Consider the following 23841-nt stretch of genomic DNA (forward strand, 5'->3'; position numbering starts at 1 on the left):
GAAAAATCCACACCTGTGAGAGGTGTAGCTAAGCCCCCCTAACTCCTGGTGTAGATAGTGCTAGATTGATGGATGGATTCTTTCATCAACCTAGCTACTGCTTCTCTGGGAGGTGGAGAAACCCTCCCATCAATGTATAGTAGCATTTTAAGTGTAGACATAGAGTTAGGCTACCTTCCTTGCATGTGAGCTTGAATAGACAGAATTCACACTTTGATAGTTCTCTCAATGTTGCTTGTACTTGATACATCAAATAAGATTTATTGACTCTGATCTGACTAGTGGTCTGTTCACTCTTATTGTGACATTTGTGACTTCATGCAATTGATTTGAGTAGTGATAGATTTTGGAAATTTGTATTTGAATACATCAGTGTCTGAATATTGATTAGGGATGGTGTATATGGATATTTGAACTGCTCTAATTGAAAGTTTAGTTTCCAAAAAGTTTTACCAAAGTTGGATTTGTTGAAATAAAGTTAATCCCTTGATTTTTTGGAAAGTGTGTTGCATAATTTTTTGTTGTAGCTGTTCATCTGCCTCAGTGTTCCCTTGTTACAGGTTAACATTTTCTGAAAGATCAGGATAAAATATTTTCTGCACATGGAATTCCTTATTTATTCTGGAATAAGTGTCCACACATGGAGTTAATCAGGAATAAACCCCATGTATAGACAAGCTTCTAAGACTGCTAAATCTGTTCTAGAGTATCTGGTTCAAATAAGAATAAACTCTGAGAAACAACTGGGACCTGGTTAACTCCATAAAGGGTTTGTATCAAGGAGAGTGAACACTCAGCATCCTCTGCCCTGTTCCAAAATGGTCACTGGACACAGCATAGATTGAAAAACTCTTTCCCCTTGGTTTCTGCCGTAGGACCACTTATCCTCATCATAGACCCTAGGTCCCTCTGACCAGAGGGGCTACTCAGACTTTTCATATGTCCAAAATGAGCTGCACATACCACAGTGAGCCAAAAGGGATTATCTAACTTCTTCCTGCAAAGTCTGGCGCTAACTAAAAGTGGATCAATATGGAAGCCCAACAACCGTGTTAAAAGCAGTTTGGCTAGCTTTAATCCAATATTTAATTTCACTTGAACTGCTAACATTGAAGTTAGTAAGTGCAGCACTTGTCAGGAAATGCCAAAGTTCCTGGGGGTTTCTGCTTTCCTATGGGGCATGGGTCACTTGCAGGTTTAAGCAAGTGTAAATGATAGATTCATTGTAACTTGAAGTCCTTAAATCATGATTTGAGGACTTCAGTAACTCAGCCAGATGTTATGGACAGGAGTGAGTGGTGGGTCAGGTTCTGTGGCCTGCAATGTGCAGCAGGTAAGACTAGGTGGTTGATAGACTCAGACTTTAACACAGAAGGGACAAAGTCAAAACTGCCTATGCAACCTTAACTTTGCCCCTGGTGTGTGCATTTGGATAATACTGTCTTTAATTATATAATCACAAGTTTCATCTTTTTTTCTGGAGGCCCTCTGCTTCATTTAGATGCTTATTGGTTGATGCGCAGTGAATGTTGCAGGGGGATACACCAGTTCATTTGTGCACTATTTTTGTCTCAGGCCTGTTTTCACTGTTACATATCTTATTCTACATCCATTTGCAGTGGAATGAGAAATCTTGCATAAACACACTTTTATGTCCAATAAAATGTGGCAGGACTTTTATCAAACTTTGTTTTTAAAATCAGTGCACATGCATGAAGTCTTTTTTGGTGAATGTTTTTAGTTTTGTTTATTTTTTTTTTGCTTTAAAACTTTAACTTGCTTCTAGTACTTGGCAGAGTCTAAACTCACTTTCATTAGGTCACCTAAAACCATATGCCTGAAGCTTAGGGACTAGCTAAATGATGAATTTGAATGTGCTACCGCAAACTGGAGCTATGAGAGCTGGGTTTTTTTTATAATAAATATCTCCCCTCCAATATTTAAATAGCTGTACTGTGCTCAGATTTAAAACAAATCCTCCTCACACAGATGGCATGTTGAGTATTAATCCTGAAAGGAAAAGTTAGAGTTGGTGATAACCAACTGCAGAGGCCTTCTAGACAGGAAACACTGCGGCTCCATTAATTATAGTTGTTGCTATGTGCTTGGCCTCCAATGACTAAGCATATAGCATCTGCTTCGCCATGTAGTTCTTGGTCACGTCATCTTCCTCTTCAGCTCATTTGAAGTTAATCCATATGTTACTGCAAAAGATTTCTTTATTGGCTACATGTGTGTTCTGTAGAATTAAGTTAGAAAAGTTTCATAGGAAAAATTACCAAAACTATTAAAAAATGACTTGTTACAGTTCCTTTTATGTAAAAGTGGAATCAGCTGCTTCCTCCTCCTTTGTGTTTTGGACTCAAGGGTTTTTGTGCACAAAATGTGAACTTAATCCAATATATAACTGGTGTATGTTTTATGGAATGGATCCATGGACCCATGTTTGAATCAAGAAATCCACTTTTTCTTGACCAGAATTATTATTAATCTAACTACACCTCTACCCCGATATAACGCGACCTGTTAAAACACAAATTTGGATATAACGCAGTAAAGCAGCTCTCGGGGGGGGGCTGCACACTCCTGCGGATCAAAGCAAGTTTGATATAACGCAGTAAGATTTTTTGGCTCCCGAGGACAGCGTTATATCAGGGTAGAAGTGTATCTACTTATTAGAATTAGTTTACCCAAGAGTATGAAGGGTAAAAAGCAAATAAAGAACTGCTTTGTGAAATCCAGCAAGCTCTGTTGTCAGCAGTTCACCTCTTTGTATTCCTGGAACGTTGAAACTAATATGCATTTTTATCCAAAGTTCTTACTGTGTGGTTATTTGTATTTAAAAAGAAAAAAAAGACACATGTTAGGCAGATTGAGTATGTAACATTTTCCTTAGCTGGCTTTTTTTTTTGTTCGTTTGTTTTTCTGAGACACGGGGGAAGGATAGCTCAGTGGTTTGAGCATTGGCCTGCTAAACCCAGGGTTGTGAGTTCAATCCTTGAGGGGGCCATCTAGGGATCTGGGGCAAAAATCTGTCTGAGGATTGGTCCTGAGGTCCCTTCCAACCCTAATATTCTAGCATAGTATTTGTAAAGGGTTTAACACATCAGGATTTGAACACTTTTGTGATACGGCGAAGAATTAGGGCTGTCAAATGATTAAAAAAATTAATTGTGACTCATCATGAGATTAAAAAAATTGAAATTAATCGCAATTTTAATCACACTTCCAAAAATACTTAGGGTTTTTTTTATGTTTTTCTACATTTTCAGATATATTTGTATTCTGTGTTGTAATTGAAATCAGTATATTTGGAAATGTGGAAAAACATCCAAAATATTTATAATATCAGTTGGTATTCCATTATTGTTAAGCAGTGCAATTAAAGCGGTGATTAATCATGATTAATTTTTTTATTTGAGTTAATTTGTTCAGAGTTAATTGCTTGAGTTAATTGCTATTAATTGACAGCCCTACTTATCAATATTTTAGGGTGGGTGAAGGGTAATGTTAAAGAAAAGTTAAGCCATCTGCTTAGTTTAGTAAATTAATTATCTCTTTCATAACAATATTGAAATATCTGTTTCATTGGGATGCTACATTCCCAGAATTTTATCTGAATTGTTTAATTTAGGGCTTATTACTTGTATAGATCTTTTACAACTTTTGCGCTTTCAACATATAGTTGTGGTAGGCCAGAGTAAGTAGAAGGAAGAATTTCTGAAAATCTCATTGGACTAGCAGCCAAACTTTTATTTACTTTTTATTATTTTTATTTTCCTCTCTTCAACTTCTGTGAATTTATTAATAGTGACTAGAGCATCTTTCCAGCAGCTGTTGGAACCCTCTGCAAGCCTGTCGCTCAAACCCTATCGGCCCTCTGCCGGTGCCCTGCCTTCCCCCCTGCACAGGGCTAGCATCTCCGCTTGCCCACCGCACATTTCTCCACACCGCACCCCACTTTTTTGACAAAAGTGTCCCATTTGCTCTTGCCAACTGATCAAGTCAGCAAGAGCAAACCGAGCAAATGTTTACTTTTGCCAAAAAAGTCAGGATGGCCAGAACAGGGCTTAAAAAAGGAATTGTCTTGGCCAAAACAGGATGTATGGTCACCCTACATATAGCTCATCTATCCACTTTCCTATGTAATCCTTCAGTGAAGTCATAGTGCTGAATGTGTGACATCAGTTTATGTGGCAACAGATTAATACCAAACACAGGAATATGACTTCTCTTGGGCATCAAGAAGCTGGTTTGAGGGGCAGGCAGCCTTCGTTAGAACGCCGATACTTTGTTATGATAAGGAAAAACAGAAAAACAAATCAGCCAAGCAAAATGCCACTTGTTTGCATACCAGATTGCTTCAATGTGAAAGTCAGATATATTAAGCAAGAGCAATAATAAATTCAACTAGTTTGTGGAATTCTTTATATGATGAAATATGTAATTAGAATACAATAAAAACCAGGATAATGGCCATGGCCTTAATTTTCTTGGGTTTATTTCAACAATGATAGCTTGTGGCATAGTTCCATCTTCCTCTCCTTACTGTTCCTCTGGTTGGCAGATTCCCTAAAATCCGCTTGATTTCTGTAAACTGGCTACTTCCCAGGACTGCAATACCTCCACTTCAGATTCTCTTCCTGTTCACCCATCTGACTCCTGCAAAAAAGCACAACTTCGAGTTATACCCAAAGCTGATATGGCAAAGAATAATTACTCCGCTTTGTTGGAGGATTATTGGTTCCAGAATAAAGTCACATTTATTTTAGAATAGTGTCCACACGGGATGCTATTGTGTTCTCAGATCTGGCACTTCAGAGTCCCAACTTCTCTTTACTACAGTGGGCTTTTTGTGTTTTCATTTTCTGTACTTGTATGCCTGCTAAGAAACTAAATTATAATCTTTTCTCCAGCAGTGGAGAAGGGTGCATAGTCAGCTGAATATGAGCTCCCAGTGTGGCATGGTGGTCAGAAAGGCTAATGTGATCCTTGGATGCATAAACTGGAATCACAAGTAGGAATAGAGATTATTTTACCTCTGTGTTTGGCACTGATATGACTGCTGCTTGAATACTATGTCCAGTTCTGATGTCAACAATTCAAGACTGATGTTCAGGAGAAGAGCTACGAGAATGATTAAAGGATTAGAAGGCATGCTTTATAGAGAGAGATTCAAGGAGCGCCATCTCTTTAGCTTAAGAAGAAGGTTCAAGGGTGACTTGAATACAATCTGTAAGTACTTCGTTGCCTACGTGGGGAACAAATACTTGTTAATGGGCTCTTCAGTCTAGCAGATTGTATAGCACAGTGGTGTTCAATCTGTGGTCCGCCGACTGTGTCTACAATTTCCAAAGGAGTCCACACCTCCATTTGAAATTTTTTAGTGGTCCGCAAATGAAAAAAGGTTGAAAACCACTGGTACAACACAATCCAATGGTTGGAAGTTGAAGCTAGACAAATTCAGATAGGAAATAAGGCACACATTTGTGACAGAGTAATTAACCATTGTAACACCAATGGTTTACCAAAGATGATGATGGATTCTCCATTACTGACAATTTTTAAATCAAGATTTGGAGTTCTAAAAGATTTGCTCTAGGAATTATTTTGGAGAAGTTCTGTGGCCTGTGTTATGCAGGAGGTCAGACTAGATGATCACAATGGTCCCTTATGGCTTTGGAATCTATTTATCTATTAAACTAGTTAGTAAACTGGGTACACATTATTGTGCTCACGTGTCGTACGTGTGGAATGGAAAGTTTTCCATTTCGGCAGTATTCCTTTTTACACTGAGGAATAAATGTGGTTAAATTATGTAGCGTATGTTTTGTCTTCATAAAAGCTTAGGGCTTGGCTACACTTGTGAGTTAGAGCGCATTAAAGCAGCCCCGGGCACCCTACCTCACTACCTATCCACACTGGCAAGGCACATAGAGTGCGCTGACTTCAGGGCTAGAGCGCTCCTGGTACTCTACCTCGGTGAGAAGATTAACACTTGGTGCGCATTGGCTGAAATGCCCGGGTGTGAACGAGGTGTTGCATTACTGCGCTCTGATCAGCCTCCCGAAACATCCCATAATCCCCTTAAGTCAAGTGGCCACTCTTGTCATTGTTTTGGAATCACTGCAGGCATGCCGATGTGCCCTTTGAAAGCTCCGTTTCTGACAGCCGGCATGCTTATCTGCTACGAGGCAAAGCAACCATTACTGTGGAATGCTGTCTGAGAGGGGGGGGGGGTGTCTGTTGCTGTCTGAACTTACAAGACAGCATGCTGATGTTCTCAGCCCCCCCAAACCCACTCTCTCTTCCCCCACATACATACAACACACTCCCTGTCACACTCCACCCTACCCCTCTCATATGAAAAGCACGTTGCAGTCACTTGCATGCTGGGATAGCTACCACAATGCACTGCTCTCTCTGGCCGTTACAAGAACTGCTAATCTGGCCACGCCAGTGCGCTTGCAGCTGTCAGTGTGGACAGATTGCAGTGCTTTCCCTACTGCGCTCTACGAAGGCTGGTTTAACTCAAAGCACTCTACATCTGCAAGTGTAGCCATGCCCTGAGTGGGCTCTTCCATGTTTTTAAAGGTTGGGAAAAATCACAGCAATCCTACTTCACTAACAGGTGAGAGAAGGCAGACTACAGTTTTTATTACAGGGAAGGTATTATCTAGATGAATGGTCTCCAACCTTTGTACTCCCAAGATCACTTTTGAATCTAAGAGCAATCCAGGATCTACCCCTCCCCTTCCCCAAAGCCCTGCCCTGCTCACTCTATTCTCCCCCCCCTTGTCGCTTGCTCTCCCCCACCCTCACTCACTGGAGCAGGGGTTTGGGGTTCGGGAGGGGGTGTGGGCTCTGGGCTGGGGCCGAGGGGTTTGCAGTGTGGGAGGGGGCTCTGGGATGAGCCCTGAGCAGGAGGTGGGGGTGTAGGAGGGGGTGAAAGGTGCAAGCTCTAGGAGGGAGTTTGGGTGCAAGAGGGGGCTCCGGCTTGGGGTGCCAGGAGCGGGTACAGGGTGCTGGTTCTGGGAGGGCCATCAGGGCTGAGGCAGACTGTTGGAGTGCAGGAGGGGGTACAAGGTGCTGGCTCTGGAAGGGGGGTGAGGGCTGGGGTTTGGGGTGCAGGAGGAGGTTTGGAGTGCAGAAGGGGGTATGGGGTGCTGGCTCCGTGAGGGGTCTCAGGCGGGGGATGGGGGTACAGGGGGGGTTTTGGGGTGCTGGCTCTGGGAGGGGGCTCGGTAGGTTTTGGGGTGCGACCTTCTGCCGGTCAGCACTTGCCTCTGGCAGCTCCCGGTCGTCAGCGGGCGTAGGGAGGCTAAGGCAGGCTCCCTGCGTAGCCTGGCCCCACACAGCTCCTGGAAGGGGCCAGTGCGCGCCTGCGGCCCCTGGGAGGGGGCAGGGGGCACGTGGCTCTGCACGCTGCTCCTCTCTGCAAGAACCGCCCCTGCAGCTCTCCCGGCCAATGGGAGCTGCAGGGGCGGTGCTTGTAAGCAGGAGCAGCACATGGAGGGAGACCCCCCAGGGCTGCAGGGCTGCGCTGTCCTCTTTCGGTAGCGGCGTGGGACCGGGATAGGCAGGGTGTCTGCCTTAGCGGCAGCCACACTACTTTGCTGCTGGAGATCACGATCGACTGGTTGGTGACCACTGATCTAGACTGAAAGATGAAAGCAGTGGTTCTTATGGTAGCAGTCTGAGTTCCTGAATTTTGACTGATCTTCTTAGGAGTGGTCATAGGTATGGGAAACATTTTCTTTACGGAGTGGTAGATCTGAGTCTTGGAAACATTTTCAGATTGCCAGTTATGAATAGGAACATTGTGCATACTGCAGGCTGTAGCTAAAACACTCTGGAAATATTGATATACTGTATGTACACAGTTTTGGATAATGTTCAGCCTGCAATATGTCTAGTCAATGCTAATGATGTAAACCAAAAGGTTTGAACTATAAATCAATTTTCATTTTCAAACCAGAAAGAACTTGAAATGTCCCACATAATTGTTAGAAACCTTAAATTTGTATGGCTTTGCATTGAACCAGTACACATAAGAAGAGATGCAAGAATGACGAGGAATTTGTTACACGTGTTTTCATGATAGTGCCCAAGCAAGGATAACACTGCCTATCTTCAGTACGTTGGTTTGCACTTGATGGAGATTCTCCACCCTCACAGCTGCCAGGAGGCTCTGTAAGAGGGATTGTGAAGCATAGAACCTCCCCCTTGCTGGCTGGAAGGGTGGGGAAGAGAGTGAGTAGTCACTCCACCCTTTGTAGCCTTTGGAAAGGAGATTAAGATTCATCCTAGTAAGAAGATATGAGTGATGGGACTCCCAAAGAGGGTCTAGGGACAGCACAATGATAGAAATCCTAGCACTCTTTCCCTTCCTAGTAAGCGTTGTAGGGGTTCTCTATAGCAGGGTGACCAGACGTCCTGATAAAATCAAGACCGTCCCAATTTTTCAGTGTTAGTCCCACGTTCCAACTGATCTCTCTCTGCCCCCCACCCCCGGTGTCCCGATGTATTGTTCCTCTCATCTGGTCACCCTACTCTATAGTGCCTTGCCCTGAGGTATTGCTGGGGTGAGGGCCCCACCCTCATCGTTCATATGTACCTCTGACTAATAGGCTTAATCCTCTGGAATAAGTGTTCACCCTCTCATGCCTGCCCTCGTAAACAAAAGCTGTGAAACGTATGTTCCAGTTAACGATATGAAAAACAGTATATTCAGACAGTAAGAATAAAATACAGCTGAGATATTTACATTAGAACTTCTAAGTGCCTAGCAGCAACCTATGCTTTCTCCAGACTCTTATCTGGTGGTATGATGGGAGTATGGTTGTTCCTTGCTAAGTGCAGGAAGTGGAAGATTAAAAAAACTACCCTCCTTGTTCTTGTTCCGTATTGACAGTTGTTTGTATGTATGTGCAGGACTAATCAGAAAAGCTACTTGTGTATGTAGTAAGGTCTTTCTGAGCTGATAGCCCCTTGCATACCATACTTTCTTCGCACCACTGCTGGTGCAATAACTGCTGATTTAAGTCAAATGTAGCTATCAAAATATTTTACTAGTTAGTGTTAAGTGAAGTCCATTCATGTCTAAATACTGGTAACATGATAGCAGAAAATTCAGAAACCTTATCAATCCATTGCTAACATGGCATGATAGTTCTCATGGGAGAAAATACAGAGCTTGATTTCCCTTTGCCTTCCTTCTAATTTGTGGCTGCCATTGGTTACATTGTGGTTTAACACATCTGCCTTTCGATGGCATTTCCTCCATTGCAGGTCCCACTACTCACCACAGGCACTCATCTATACCATACCATTGGTATTTCCTGTGGCTTCAGCCAATCACAGATGGTACCTTCTGCTGCCTTATGGTACCAGACTACAGTGTAGCCTGACCTGATTAGAATTAAATATGTAAATATTTCTAAAGTAGCCTTGACTTAAATATGTTTAAGGCTGTTGTCATTCCATCTTGAGTTTAAATCATTGTCTGTGTATTGTGAGCACAAAAAATAGTGTCTGTGTAAGAGAAACTAAGTCCTAGAGGATAGCGTTCTTTATGAATTTCTCTGTGTGTTGTGATTATTTCTTAATGCTTACAAAAATCTTAATGGGATTTTTTTTTTCACTTTTTCCTTTCCTGCATTTATAGATCTCCCCTTCCTTGGCATAAACTTGTGTGACTTGTACTTTGTGCTCACCCTGTTCTCTCTTCCTGCCAACCCCCACACCTTCATTCATATGCCTTGCACTCAGATACAGGTCATTTATGCAAGGGAAGGGATTCTGCTGGGTCACAGGGCCTGTTTTCTTTTATGCTGTGCCACAATGACACTAACATAGGCGTAGGCCTGGTCTACACTACGGGATTAGGTCGAATTTAGCCGCGTTAGGTCAATTTAAAAATGACTGCAGCCACACAACCAACCCTGTTCCGTTGACATAAAGGGCTCTTAAAATCAACTTCTGTACTCCTCTGTGGAGAGGGGAGTAGTGCTAAAATCGACCTTGCTGAGTTGAATTTGGGGTTAAGCAGACGCAAATCGACGGTATTGGCCTCCGGAAGCTATCCCAGAGTGCTCCATTGTGACCGCTCTGGACAGCACTTTGAACTCGGATGTACTAGCCAGGTACACAGGAAAAGCCCCGGGAACTTTTGAATTTCATTTCCTGTTTGGTCAGCATGGTGAACTCAGCAGCACAGGTGACCATGCAGTCCCCTCAGAATCGTAGAGCGTAGAATGTTTCTACACTCCCCCTATCATCTCCGTCCCTGAGGTTATCGCAGATTAGAAGGTGAAAAAAACGCACTCGCGATGACATGTTTCCGAGCTCATGCAATCCTCCTGCATGGATAGGGCACAGCTTAATGCATGGAGGCATTCAATGGCAGAGGCCAGGAAAGAATTAAATGAGCATGAAGAGCGGAGGCAGGACGCGATGCTGAGGCTAATGGGGGAGCAAACGGACATGATGAAGCATCTGTTGGAGCTGCAGGAAAGCCAACAAGAGCACAGACCCCCGCTGCATCCACTGTATAACCGCCTACCCTCCTTCCCATGTTCCATAGCCTCCTCACCCAGATGTCCAAGAACGTGGGGGGAGGGGAGCGAGGCTCCGGGCACCCAGCCACTCCACTCCAGAGGATGGCCCAAGCAACAGAAGGCTCTCATTCAAACAGTTCGATTTTTAGTGTGGCTACAATAAGCAATGTGGCCTTGTCCTTCCCTCCTCCTCCACCCCACCCGGGCTACCTTGTCCATTATCTCATTTTTTTAAATTAAATTAACAAAGAGGGCAGGTTTGCCTCAAGGAGAAACGCAAACAACTGTCACACCAAAGCCTGGCCAGTCATGAAACTGGTTTTCAAAGCCTCTCTGATGCGCAGCGCGCCTTGCTGTACTCTTCCAATCAACCTGGTGTCTGGCTGCTCAAAATTGGACACCAGGCGATTTGCCTCAACCTCCCACCACGCCATAAACATCTCTTCCTTACTCTCACAGATATTATGGAGAACACAGCAAGCAGCAGTAACAATGGGAATGTTGGTTGCGCTGAGGTTTGACCAACGGCACCAGCGAGCTTTTAAACGTCCAAAGGCACATTCTACCTCCATTTTGCCATGGTATGGCATCTGCATGGGTAACCCAGGAAAAAAGGCGCAAAACGATTGTCTGTCATTGCTTTCACGGAGGGAGGGGCGACTAACGACATATATCCAAAACCACCCGCAACAATGTTTTTGCCCCATCAGACATTGGGAGCATAACCCAGAATTCCAATGAGCAGCGGAGACTGCAGGAACTGTGGGATAGCTATCCACAGTGCACCGCTCTGTAAGTCGATGCTAGCCATAGTAGTGAGGACGCACTCCGCTGACTTAATGCGGATATACACAGTCGGCTGTATAAAATCGATTTCTAAAGATCGACTTCTATAAAATCGACCTAATTTCGTAGTGTAAACATACCCTTAGAAGTTTTGAAGTAGTTTCAGGAAATAAAAACCCTTCAGCATGAAAAACACAAAATTCTAGGTTTGTATAACGCTTCAGGAATTTTAGGTAGTGCATTAATGTATCATGCAGATTCTTAGTTCTTTTCTTAGCTAGCTTTCAAAACTCTGTATTTGAGAATTTCTCAGTAGTTTTTTCATTCACATTACGCATTTCCTACTTACTATATTAATTGAGCTATTATGCATTTCTTTGCATATGGTGTTCAGTCATACTACATTATGATATGAGATTCCAACACATAGCACAAGCTAAGCAGGTTTCCACAAGATAAGGATGGAGAGACCTGAAGAAGATCTAGAAGCTGTAGGAAGTGGTTTTAGTGACTTAGCAAACAAGATCTTGAGTCATGCTCTAGTATAATGTTAGCTAGTACCAGGGTGGATTTGATTTAAATCAAATTGATTTAAATCACTAGTCAGGAAGACTCGATTTAATCATGGATTTCTAATAAAAGTGCATTCTTGTTGGTTGTTACCAAACTGAAGATCCTGCATGTTCAGACATGTTCCTTTCATCATCTTCCAGTGCATCTTTTTCCTGAGAAGGAACACTTTTTAAGATGTTTCATTCGGGCAACCAGACTTTGCATTTCTTTGTTGCACTGTTTGCATTTTGCACGTATGCCTGTCTTACCCACAGGTAAAATATTCCCCTCTAGTGTGAGAATGGTATGGTAGAGCTCAAATCCATGAAGGCTACACTCAGAAAGACCAGGGCCGGCTCCAGGCACCAGCGCAGCAAGCTGGTGCCTGGGGCGGCCCTTGGAAAGGGGCGGCACGTCCGGGTCTTTGGTGGCAGGTCCCTCAGTCCCTCTCGGAAGGAAGGAGCTGCCGCTGAATTGGCGTTGAAGAATGAAGCGACAGCGGTAGAGCTGCTGCCCATCGCGGCTTTTTTTTTTTTTTTTCTTCGCTGCTTGGGGCAGCAAAAAAGCTGGAGCGTGCCCTGAGAGAGACCTCAATACTTCTGGAATATGCTGTTCAAATAGTTTCACTTTTGTTTCTACTACCTGTCCCTCCCTTCTCACATTTATCTCCAGACTTCTTCTCCTTGTCCAGATCTATTCCACCCCCAACAATTTCCTATTCATTGAACTTTTTGAAACGTTGCACTTTTAGAGAGAGGTAAGGGATTGACTTTGTGTACACAAATTTGCAGAGGGACAATAGGGTTGAGGTCTGTTATTTCTCACCTCTATATATTTATTTATTTAAAAACATTTTTGCTGTTAACAAGCATGTTATCTCTGGAGACCCAAATCCATAGTTTGAGAACTGCAAAGCTAAGCATCTCTGGTATCTTCTAGACTGAGCACTGAGTCCCATTGGGTAGATAGAAAGATTAACCTAAATAATCTATACAGAAGCTCCTGGAACCCCATAAGATTGGATCCCTAATCCATGGACTATTGGAACTCATTTACAAAACTTTTCTTAAACATTCCATGAATATATTGTCTCATGCTACAGAATTAGAATTTATAATCCCTATTCCATGATGCGATATCTTAATGTATCTTAATTAAAACTGTCTTTTAGATTTTATTAAAAACATTTTATCAACAAAATCCGATTTAAATAAAAATACACCTTGGCTAGTACTGTTGTTGGGGGCTACTTTTAGATGTGACTTAAAATTGAGGTCATAAGTGCTTGTGGTCATAGAAGGTTTTACCTACAAGAGTGGAGTGGTTAATCTCCATATCACAAATAAATTTCAAATCTGGTAATTACATCTTGTTTGTTAATTTCATCCTGCAATTTCATTAGCAGATGGGTATTCTTTTTATCTTGTCCTGTATCATTTTATTGTGTTGCTGGGGTTATAGTATACACATAGAGAGTGCTGCATTTTGTTTGGAAGAAGTGATCCCTGTATCCATTTCTAAAGCATTCTGGAATCCCTCAGGATGAAAGGCTGTTTTTTAGACTTGGAGATACAAAACGTCTTCTCATAAGGTAAAGGGTTGACTTCATTTTAAGTTCCTTCAACATGCTATGTTCAAATTTTGATGTGTGGCATTAGTGTAAGCTGGAGCAGCCAAAGGGTAAAAGAACAACAGGGTTTTATTATGGGGCTCTCTGCTGTCCTGGCCATTGGTAGGGGTACAAGATTTCAGTAAAACTGTATTTTGATACTTTTTGAACATTGAAAATGCCACTAAGGCCCATCAACTGTATCACGCTGAATTTCATGTTAATTGTGATCAACTTGCCCTATAATAGTATGTTTGGGTGCTTAGTCACTTCTGTGGTGCTTCACCACTTTCTATCCTTGAATTCAGTTGGGCAAAGCTCAGGTGGCCCTTGTACCCAACCTTGAATTCTTAGAGTAGCTTTATACCATATCCTCAGTTAATCACCGATTTATCCACTAACTAAATTCTACTTACTTCTGAAGTTGTAGTTGGAGCCATGTTGTTTCACTTAGCTGCCTTTTTATGAATTTTTTGGGTGTGGGAAGGTATTGTTTGATTATTGCATTATTACAGAAACTAAACCTATACCAAGATTAAAATTGTAAATCTTTTCTGATTGCTGGGCTGGGAACAGTTCTTAAAAAGGTTTACTAACCCATTGGGAAAAAGTTGATCCATTAAATGCTCTTATTCAAAGTTACAAAGAGTCCTGAGGCACCTTATAGACTAACAGATGAACTGGAGCATAAGCTTTCGTGGGTGAATACCCACTTCGTCAGACGCACGAAAGCTTATGCTCCAATATGTCTGTTAGTCTATAAGGTGCCACAGGACTCTTTGTTGCTTTTTACAGATCCAGACTAACATGGCTACCCCTCTGATACTTATTCAAAGTTATAAGGTATCAGACTTTAAGATCACATAATGCTGGTCACAATCTTTTTTTCCTGTAAATTGGGACAAGTCTTAAGTAATGATACCACGTGTGAACCCCTTGATAGCCATTTAATGCTCTGTACAGTTTGAAAGCTGGGAGTCCCAAGTTGCTTTTAGATAATTGCTGTTTTGTCTAGGGCTTCTTAAAGGCAACGACTAAAGTCATTGTAGAATTGAAATTTTGGCAGTGGGAGGAGAATATAAATTATATAGGAATTATGTGAACCTTTTTTAAGGTCTGACATGGCAAGGTCTGTAGTAGTTTACAAGAAATAACTTACTTCATTGGAAAGCCCAGCTTTTCAATGGTACAAAACATTGGATTTTGTAAATGGTAGTTCAGTACATTAGTGATTATTTTGGGTGCTATTTTCTTGTTCAACCAGTACTTTCTGTCGCACTGCTCCTGAATGTAGAAAATTCTTGACCAGTGTAACTTCAAGTATATTTCTTGCTATAGATTACTGTCTCTTGAATGCATTCTTCTTTAGACGATATATTTAAATCTGATTAATTTAAAGATTAATTACTGTAAAACTATTGACCATATTGTGTTCAAACTTGGCATGTTTTTATAAGTCCCATTAAGACTTTAGAAAAATCAAACCATATCTGAAGATGGTGTATTTGTAATTTTCTGTAAGTTGCACAAGAAATCCCAGTTTCATTGTATTAGACACAATTGTGAAATAGAACATATTTTAAAACTTAATTAGCACAAGAGTTATGGTCAGACTTTCAGCCTCTACTCTGCAATGGCTAACTTGATTTCTTAACTTGTTTCATTAATGCTAATTTTTTTGCGTTCAGTATAATAACTTTTCTGAAATTAATGTTGGCTACATGCAAAACCCACCCACACAATTCCTGAAAACCAAGGGAAAATCCCATTAACGAAAACTGCATTAACCTACATCATAGTAATGAATGGAAAAAATAGATTCCATCTCCACAAGAAACTCCTTTGAACTTCCAATAGACTAAGAGAAAAGAAATCACCAAATTACACTTTCTTGCTTCCCCCGTATATCTAAAATAATCATATATGCACAAGTTGTGATGTCATTTAACAAAAAACAAACCACCAATCCTCTTTTTGGTGCTTGGACTCTTAATTCTAATATTAACTTTCACAAACCCTGTGTTGATATGATAACTGGAAACGTTAAATCCTGTTTTTGCTGCTTTTATTGAGCTGAGAGAGAAGCTGAAAATAAATATTTTCCCGAATAATTATATGCAGAAATTGTTTTGTACAAGAGTGGTTTTTGCAAATAGGAAACATGGATGATTAATTTGTTCCTTTTAGAATGGCTTAAAATTGAAAAATGTGTCAGTGGTGTACATGGAATCACAAAATTAATTGTGATTAATCGCACTGTTAAACAAGAATAGAATACCATTTATTTAATATTTTTAGATGTTTTCTACATTTTCAAATATAATGATTTCAATTACAACACAGAATACAAAGTGTACAGTGCTCACTTTATATTTATTTTTATTACAATTATTTGCACTGTAAAAAAACAAAAGAAATAGTATTTTTCAACTCACCTAATACAAGTACTGTAGTGCAATATCTTTATCATGACAGTTGAACTTACAAATGTAGAATTATGTACAAAAAAACTGCATTAAAAAACAAAAACAGTGTAAAATTTTAGAGCCTACAAGTCCACTCAGTCCTACTTCTAAAACATTTTTAGTTTAGAAAACTAATTTAAAATTGCGATTAATTTTTTTTGAGTAAATCGCGTGAGTTATCTGCAAATAAACCACAACCCTACTCTTTATTGAGAAATCTCTTAAAGAAGAGCCCTAGGAAGGGGATTACATGACTCAGGGATCTGAATACAGGAAAAGAAGACTTTCATATCCAGCTCACTAGTTTGAGTCTAGCCAGTGTCAGTGATGATGATGTTACCATTGCATGGCTTTTCAGTGATCCATATGAAATTGATAATCTCAGTTCAGTTTCTAATAGATAGGTGTTAATCATGAAAATTGCCATCACAGTTAACTAATGGTATAGTAACATTATAAGCAAACACCAAGGATTAAATGGGCAAGGAAAGTGACTCTTGCAGAATGTCCTTTTTAGAATAAATTTGAGAAGCTTATTTTTATTCATACTGTCTATTCTGTGGATGAATGAAATACTTTAAAGGCTTTCAAACTGCAGCTCTCTGACATCTTCCTAGTGGGCCACAGAGTGAAGACCTTTGAGAACTAAATCAGAGGTATTCAGGGAAAGGCTCCATAATCTCTAGATTGCTCCATTGAATGAAAAACTGAAATATATGTCTGGTGGCACCTTAAAGACTAACAGCTCCACACTCCTTGTTGTTTTTGTAGATACAGACTAACACGGCTACCCCCGATACTTGAAATATATGTGTACCATCATGATAACCAAGCTTCAAGAATACTAAATATACAAGTAAAATAACAATAATCAATTCTCTTTATTACAGACTTAATCCAGTGCACAAATGAGATGAATGTAAACATCCCCCAGCTGGCGGACAGCTTATTTGAAAGAACTACCAATAGTAGCTGGGTGGTGGTCTTCAAGTCCCTCATCACAACTCACCATCTAATGGTGTATGGAAATGAGGTAATACAATTTCTTCAGTACAAAAATCGTATCTCTTCTGTAAAGATACATCATGGAGATGTCTTTGACTAGATACCTTTATAAGAAAATCTTCAATATTTCTGCCCTTCTACTTACTGGGAAGTAAGAGGACTGTAAGAGAGGGTTCCTTTTCTATGCCAATATTGTTTTTATTATCATTAACAAAAAAATTCAGAGAAATAAAAAAAAAAAAAAAAAACAAGTATGACTTAAGATCATAAGAGCCAAAGATTAAAGAGATTTACTAGATTACCTAGTCATGCCTCTGACAAAACAGGCTTTTTCTTTATAGTCAGAATTGTTCATAAATTGTATGTTTTTTTCCAAACTTTTTAGTTGGGGACCAACCATCTTTTTATTTATATTTGATTTAAAAATATGAAGAATGTTTACATGTGAGCAGTAGGCACCCATAATTAACAATTAAGTTTGCAATCAATTAAATATGAGCTAACAGCCCAAAATAATAAAATTAACATATCAACTGATTTAAAAAAAAGTAGTAAGCCCCATCCTGCTACATGCCCTCAGTTCTCCACAGACAAAATAGGTATTGTGGTGTTTCCGTGATACAGCCCTATTTTTTAAGATGCTTAATCCAAATGAACTGTGGCTTGTGAACTTCCTGCATTTAAAAAAAGACGTAAAATTTTAGCTCTGTTGATGTATAGCACAGTAGACATTTTGAGGCCTTTTTTCTTAAACTACCATTTGAATTTTAAAAATTAAGTTTGAAAAGTGGCTACTGTGTATAATCCATACGTGATATAATACGTATGGTATGGGCAATATTCAGATTCCCCTTCATGTTCAGTCAAATTTCTTTTACATTGAAACAATTGAAATGAAGTTTCTCATACAGTTCATAGTATATATTTGTCATAAGGAAAAAATAGAAAAATACTTTCTGACTTTTCATGGGATTCTACAAAGCCATTAACGCTACTCTTTGGTTCCATTAGGATCTGCACAGGACTTGAAAGACCCTCAGATACTAAGGACATGCCTATTCTACAACTGCTACAGCACTGCTGCTGAGCCGTTGGAGCGCCATAGTGTAGAAGCTTTCTGTGTTGACTAAAGAGGTTTTTCTGTCGATTATAATTGCCATCTCTCTGAGAGGCAGTAAGTAGGTCAGTGGAAGAATTCTTCTGTCGATCTAGCCACATCAACGTCAGGGGTTAGACTAACTTAACTACGGTGCTCAGGCTGCAAAATTTTTCACAGCCTTGAACGATGTAGACCAAGCGTAACTGAGTCAGAATGTGAATGGAAAACTGTTCTGGATCTACTGCAGGGGTGGGGAAACTTTTTGGCCCGAGGACCACATCTGGTATAGAAATTGTATGGTGGGCCATGAATGCTCACGAAAATGGGGTTGGGGTACAGGAGGGAGTGAGGGCTCTGGCTGGGGGTGCAGGCTCCAGGGTGAGGCCAGAAATGAGGAGGGCAGTGTGCGGGAGGGGACTCCGGGCTGGGACAGGTGGGGAGGTGGTGAAGGCTCCAGCTGGGGGTACAGGCTCTGGGGTGGGGCTGGGGATGAGGGGTTTGGGGTGTTAGGAGGGTGCTCTGGGCTGGGACGGAGGAGTTTGGAGGGTGGGAGGGGGATCAGGGCTGGGGTAGGGGGTTGGTGCGTGGGAGGAGGTCGGGGTGCAGGCTCTGGGCAGCGCTTACCTCAAGCAGCTCCCGGAAGCAGCAGCGTGTTCCGCCTCCAGCTCCTATGCAGAGGCACAGCTTGACAGCTTTGTTGCGTTCTCCCCCTGCAGTTCCCATTGGCCGCGGTTCCCGGCCAATAGGAGCAGTAGGTGTGGCGCTGGACGGGGGCAGCTTGTGGAGCGGTGCCCCCTGGCTGTCCCTATGCAAAGGAGCCGGAGGGGGGACATGCCGCTGCTTCCGGGAACTGCGCGCAGTGGCCCCCGACCCTGCTCCCTAGCTGGAGGGCCGTGGTGGGCCAGATGCAGCCCGCAGGGTGTAGTTTGCCCACCCCTGATCTACTGTGAGCCCATTATGTTTGACCTTTTTTTTTTTAATTAAAACTATTGAGATCCCTCTATAAAGGGTTCATATTGTATTTGCACAGTTAAATTATGTAATGAGCAAATGATAAAATCAGTCTAATGGAGAAAATATAAATAAAAGATGGGAAGGACTGAAATCCACAGGCTCTTTCCTGCACCCTGGCATTTAGAATTTCAGGGAAATGTATGTGGGATAGTTTCAGCTGAGCCCAGCAAATGATCTCTGCTCAGTGTGGGCAGAGAAGATGAGAAGCTCTTTCCTCCCTAGTAGTCCCTGCCAATATGCTAGGAAAGAATTTTCTTTCCTATCACTGAATTTGGCAATCAGTTTGTGATAGTTCTTGGGGTACCCAGGACTGAGAGTCACCTTGTTACCCCCAGCCTACAGCATGAAGGAGACTTGCTTGTGTTTAATTGGATGTTGGCTCCCTGATACTACCAGCCTGTTAGCCACCCAAACAGTCTCCTCTGGGTTATGCCAGCCCTTATTTTGCCATTCGGGTTAACAATTGGTATACCCAGTCCTCAAGTCTTTTTGAAGTGTTCTCCTGTAGTGTCCAGCCTCTCTTCCACTGAATGCTCACAGAAATACCACATCTGCTGTCCCCAAAGGAACAGTGTGTACAGCAGCTTGTATGATTCAACTCAGGATCAGCTTCTTGCTTAATATCACAGCACTGGGATATATTTATAGTGAAAACAATATTAAGTTTTTATTATCCAAGAATTAAGAGGTAGTAAGGATAATAGAAGCAAGAAGATTATCTATAAAACAAAATCATAACACGCTTTCTAGAGATTAGACTGGACTTAACAGGCTAACCTCGTCTAAAGAAGTTTTTCTCACCCTAAGTGTCCTCTGCAGCATTTCAACTAAGACTGGTTTCACGAATGTAAATGCACTGCCCTTTTACTTCCTAGATCCACTATCACAGAGTGTCTTCTCTGTTCCCCAGATAGTCCAGCAAACCTTTGAAGTGTATCTCAAGATAAGGTTGCCTTCCACCTCTGTATGCTTTCTTTTTTGACTTGATATTTCTGTTGACTTTGTGTGTAAATTGGCCACCATTGTGTTAGCTTACAATGCTTAATTTTACAGGCGGACAGGTGAATAACCCATTTTTTTTGTGACCGGAAACCTGTTTCTCCACTTCTGCTGTGATACAGACTCTTAAGAACATATTTTCAGTATACATACATAGCTCCTTACATAGTGTCTGTAGATACATTTCACAACGATAGTAATGACTAATGTGACCATTGTTTTCATTTAAGACCTCACATGGCATTCTTTGATGAACCAGAATGTACTTACCAGAATCAGGATTTTATTTTAACCCCGTTGCCAGTTGGCATTGAGTTGTTCATGGGTCATACAGTTTAATCTTGTTCATGTGAGCAAGAATCATCATAGTTAAGATTCTAATCCCATTTATAATCAATCATTGATACAAATTTTTCATGTATGGGTCCCAATACTGTGGATTTTGTGAGGAGTGTCCTAGGGAGAGAAGAAAATGCAGCTATTTTGCTCACTAGCTATGATTTAAATTATTTCTTGTTTTTTCCTCGCCCATTTGTAAACGTAAGGTTTTTTTTTTAAATTAGACCAGCAGGAATTTTCAAAAAAAATCCTACTCCCAGACAGACTACTTGTCATATTAGAGTGTTGAAAGTGGTCTAATCCTTGGAACTTCAATGGAGATTCAATTGGCCTAGGTTTGGAATGTTCAAGGCTATCTCCTCTCTCCTCCTCCCCCCCCAACTATGTAAAATCAGTCACTTCAGCTGAAAACAGAATTTTTCTGTTATAGTCCTATCTGATACATTGTATATTTGGACCCAGTACAATGTCCATATAACCATTCTTTGCATGATGTTTTAGGTTACAATGGTATTTTCAGATAGTACACTTACAGAAAGCCAAGAGTTATGAGTGGGGGAAAAAGACCCTTACCACCAAGTGATGATAACTTATAACTCCCCACATATAGCTTAGCAAAACTCAGCACTAGTGCGTATTAATTGTTGTATCAGTTCTCGGGGATCAGTTTTCAGAGACAGAAATACTCAGTGACAAGATTTAGCATTAATTTTATGCACATACCTGCAACAGGGCAGTTATCAAGATCTTTACCCTATGAATGAATCCATGTCATCCTTGAGCTGTAGAATTGGCTGCAATGGATAAAACTAGAGATTACAATAAGGATGTAACTTCTTCCAGGCCCTGAATCCCTTTAGCAAGAGACTTGATTTGAAAATTCACTAAACTGCTGCCTCAAAATTCTTTTTTCCAATGGCACTGGCTTTTCTGCCCATCTCATTTTTTCTAAAGTTAGCACATAAGGAAAAATTATGTGACGGATGACTTTCAGGAAGACATTTGTAATATATGTAGTAGGTAATACCCTTACTCAGACCAGCAGGGAGGAAGAGGAAATAAATTTGTTCCTATAGGTGCAAGTTATTCAGCTCACTCCAAATGCCTTTTCACTGTAGCTTGTTGGAAACATTTTGACAAAACTTTTTTGTTAATATGTTGAAATGGAAATGTTTCACAGATATGGTTCAATATCAGTGAAATTCTGCCAGAAACAAGGCAGGCTTCTTGGGGGCTTACCTGCCTACTTCCTCTTCAGCCCTCCTGATAAACTGCCTTGGACCCAGCGCTCCCAGGATCTTCACAAAATGGAATGACCATTCTCCACCTAGCTCTCCTCTTCACTCTTTATACATCGGAAAACTTCTAAAGAGACTAAAAATAGGGCTGAGCGAGTCAGTATTCAGAATTTGTTTCATAGCAACCCTTCTTACTGCCTAGCAAAAAACTCTTCCTTTCTTCAAAGGGACTCTGAAGCATACATGTGCCCAGTAGGGATTTAACAGTATTTAATCCTAAACAAATGCTGAAAGGATCATTAGAATAGCAGGATTAAGCAAATATTTCACAACTTCTGGAGAGTTTCCCCTCGAGAATCCTGTGCAGGCTAGAATGTAGCATTGAGAGTACAAGTACGAAAAGCCATGTGGCTGCTTAGAAGGCTGGGGAAGAGGTTTCTTTACTGATGAAAATTACCACCACCATGGTTTGGGGGTCGGGGGGGGGGGGAACGAAAGGGAATAAAATGCTTGTCTCTCTCATCCTCTGAAATATGATTTATAATCCATGAAGAGTACAGTAAAGTTGCTCTTCTAAAATGTTTTGAATGGAAAGAAAGAAAATGTAATCTTCAGTATAGAAGGCCAAATACTGTACTGGTGTTGGTTAGACATGCAATTCCTAAAGTATGAGATAGACTAGACAGGATGAAACCTGAATTGATGATAACATTTCTCCTTTAGGTTCCTGAATTTATTTAATATGAATAAGAATCTTTATGTAGTATTAATAGTAAATCTTCATGCTGCTGAATATCTCTTAAATAAAATCCCATAATTATATTTAAAGGTAATTAAATTAAACAACATTCAGGTAAATATTTTAAATTTAACCTAAGTGTACAGGGAACTAAAGATAAAGCTTGTCAAGAACCCCTAGCTCACTTCTTGGTACAGGTAGACATTATTTCCTGGTAATCTACTGATACCCTGATTACAAATGCCAAAGTGTTGATGTAGGCAGTATAAGTGAAGAAAGCCTTTGTACTACAATCAGTTCTGGAAGCCACCACATGTGAGAGGTAACTGATTAAGAAGTTTTGAAAGAGACTTTGGCTGTGGATGCACGCTATACACCATAAAACAGATATGAAAAAAAAAAAGTTCTACAGAGGTATGATCCCTAGCCCGCCCCAACCACAATGTGCACACTGAAAAATGAGTCCCTTTTTTTCAGCTAGAGCAGAGCAACATGCTTATGTCTAAGTAATCTGTTTTGAAATACAGACACTCATTTTCAGTTGAAAGGTTTACATTTCATAGAGTGACTACTGCTAATCTGATCTGGTAAAAAAAAAATAGTATAGTTCTCTGCCAGTACATGTCAGAGCATCTGACATTGTCTATGTGGGGGGTAGGGAGATTTTGTCTCGTGAACCAGAATTCCTTGTGTAGAGCTCTGCTACAAAAGTAAACTAAATGAAAAACAAGTCTCTGCTAATGTTTTGAATGAGACAAAATAAAGCAACTGAGAAACAGAAGAGTTCAGGTGATGTACACTATCGCTATTTGTAGTAACTAAAAGCCTGATTTTGAGAGGTGCAGAGCACCCAACTTCAAATAATGTGAATGCAAGCTGCAGGTGCTCAGTGTCTTTGAAAATCTGACCTCAAATAAGTACTTCATGAAACCAATGCAATATGAACCAAAGAATCACAAGACTGTTCTACAGCCAGCACTAAATTGGAACAGACCACAAGGACTTTGAAACCAAAGTTGAGTTTTTTCAAGTTTCTTGCAGGATGCTCTACAACCTTCGTTTAAAAACAACAAGGAGTCTGGTGGCACCTTAAAGACTAACAGATTTATTTGGGCATAAGCTTTCGTGAGTAAAAACCTCACTTCTTTGGTTGCATCCGAAGAAGTGAGGTTTTTACTCACGAAAGCTTATGCCCAAATAAATCTGTTAGTCTTTAAGGTGCCACCAGACTCCTTGTTGTTTTTAAACGAAGGTTGTAGAGCATCCTGCAAGAAACTTGAAAAAACTCAACTTTGGTTTCAAAGTCCTTGTGGTCTGTTCCAATTTAGTGCTGGCTGTAGAACAGTCTTGTGATTCTTTGGTTCATATTGCATTGGTTTCATGAAGTACTTATTTGAGGTCAGATTTTCAAAGACACTGAGCACCTGCAGCTTGCAT

The 23841-nt window shown here is 40.8% G+C and overlaps 1 protein-coding gene across 17 annotated transcripts in view; it reads left to right on the top strand.

The window, feature by feature from the left end:
* PICALM (phosphatidylinositol binding clathrin assembly protein) overlaps positions 1-23841 on the top strand; it is a 118537-nt gene that overhangs the window by 24098 nt on the left and 70598 nt on the right. For all 17 annotated transcript variants that reach the window (XM_034759008.1, XM_034759011.1, XM_034759009.1 and 14 more), the window contains exon 2: positions 16862-17004. In XM_034759008.1, coding sequence (XP_034614899.1) covers positions 16862-17004 — 143 coding nt within the window. The remainder of the gene's footprint in view (positions 1-16861; positions 17005-23841) is intronic.

This window comes from Trachemys scripta, chromosome 1, assembly GCF_013100865.1.
Source record: "Trachemys scripta elegans isolate TJP31775 chromosome 1, CAS_Tse_1.0, whole genome shotgun sequence".
Taxonomy (NCBI): domain Eukaryota; kingdom Metazoa; phylum Chordata; order Testudines; family Emydidae; genus Trachemys; species Trachemys scripta.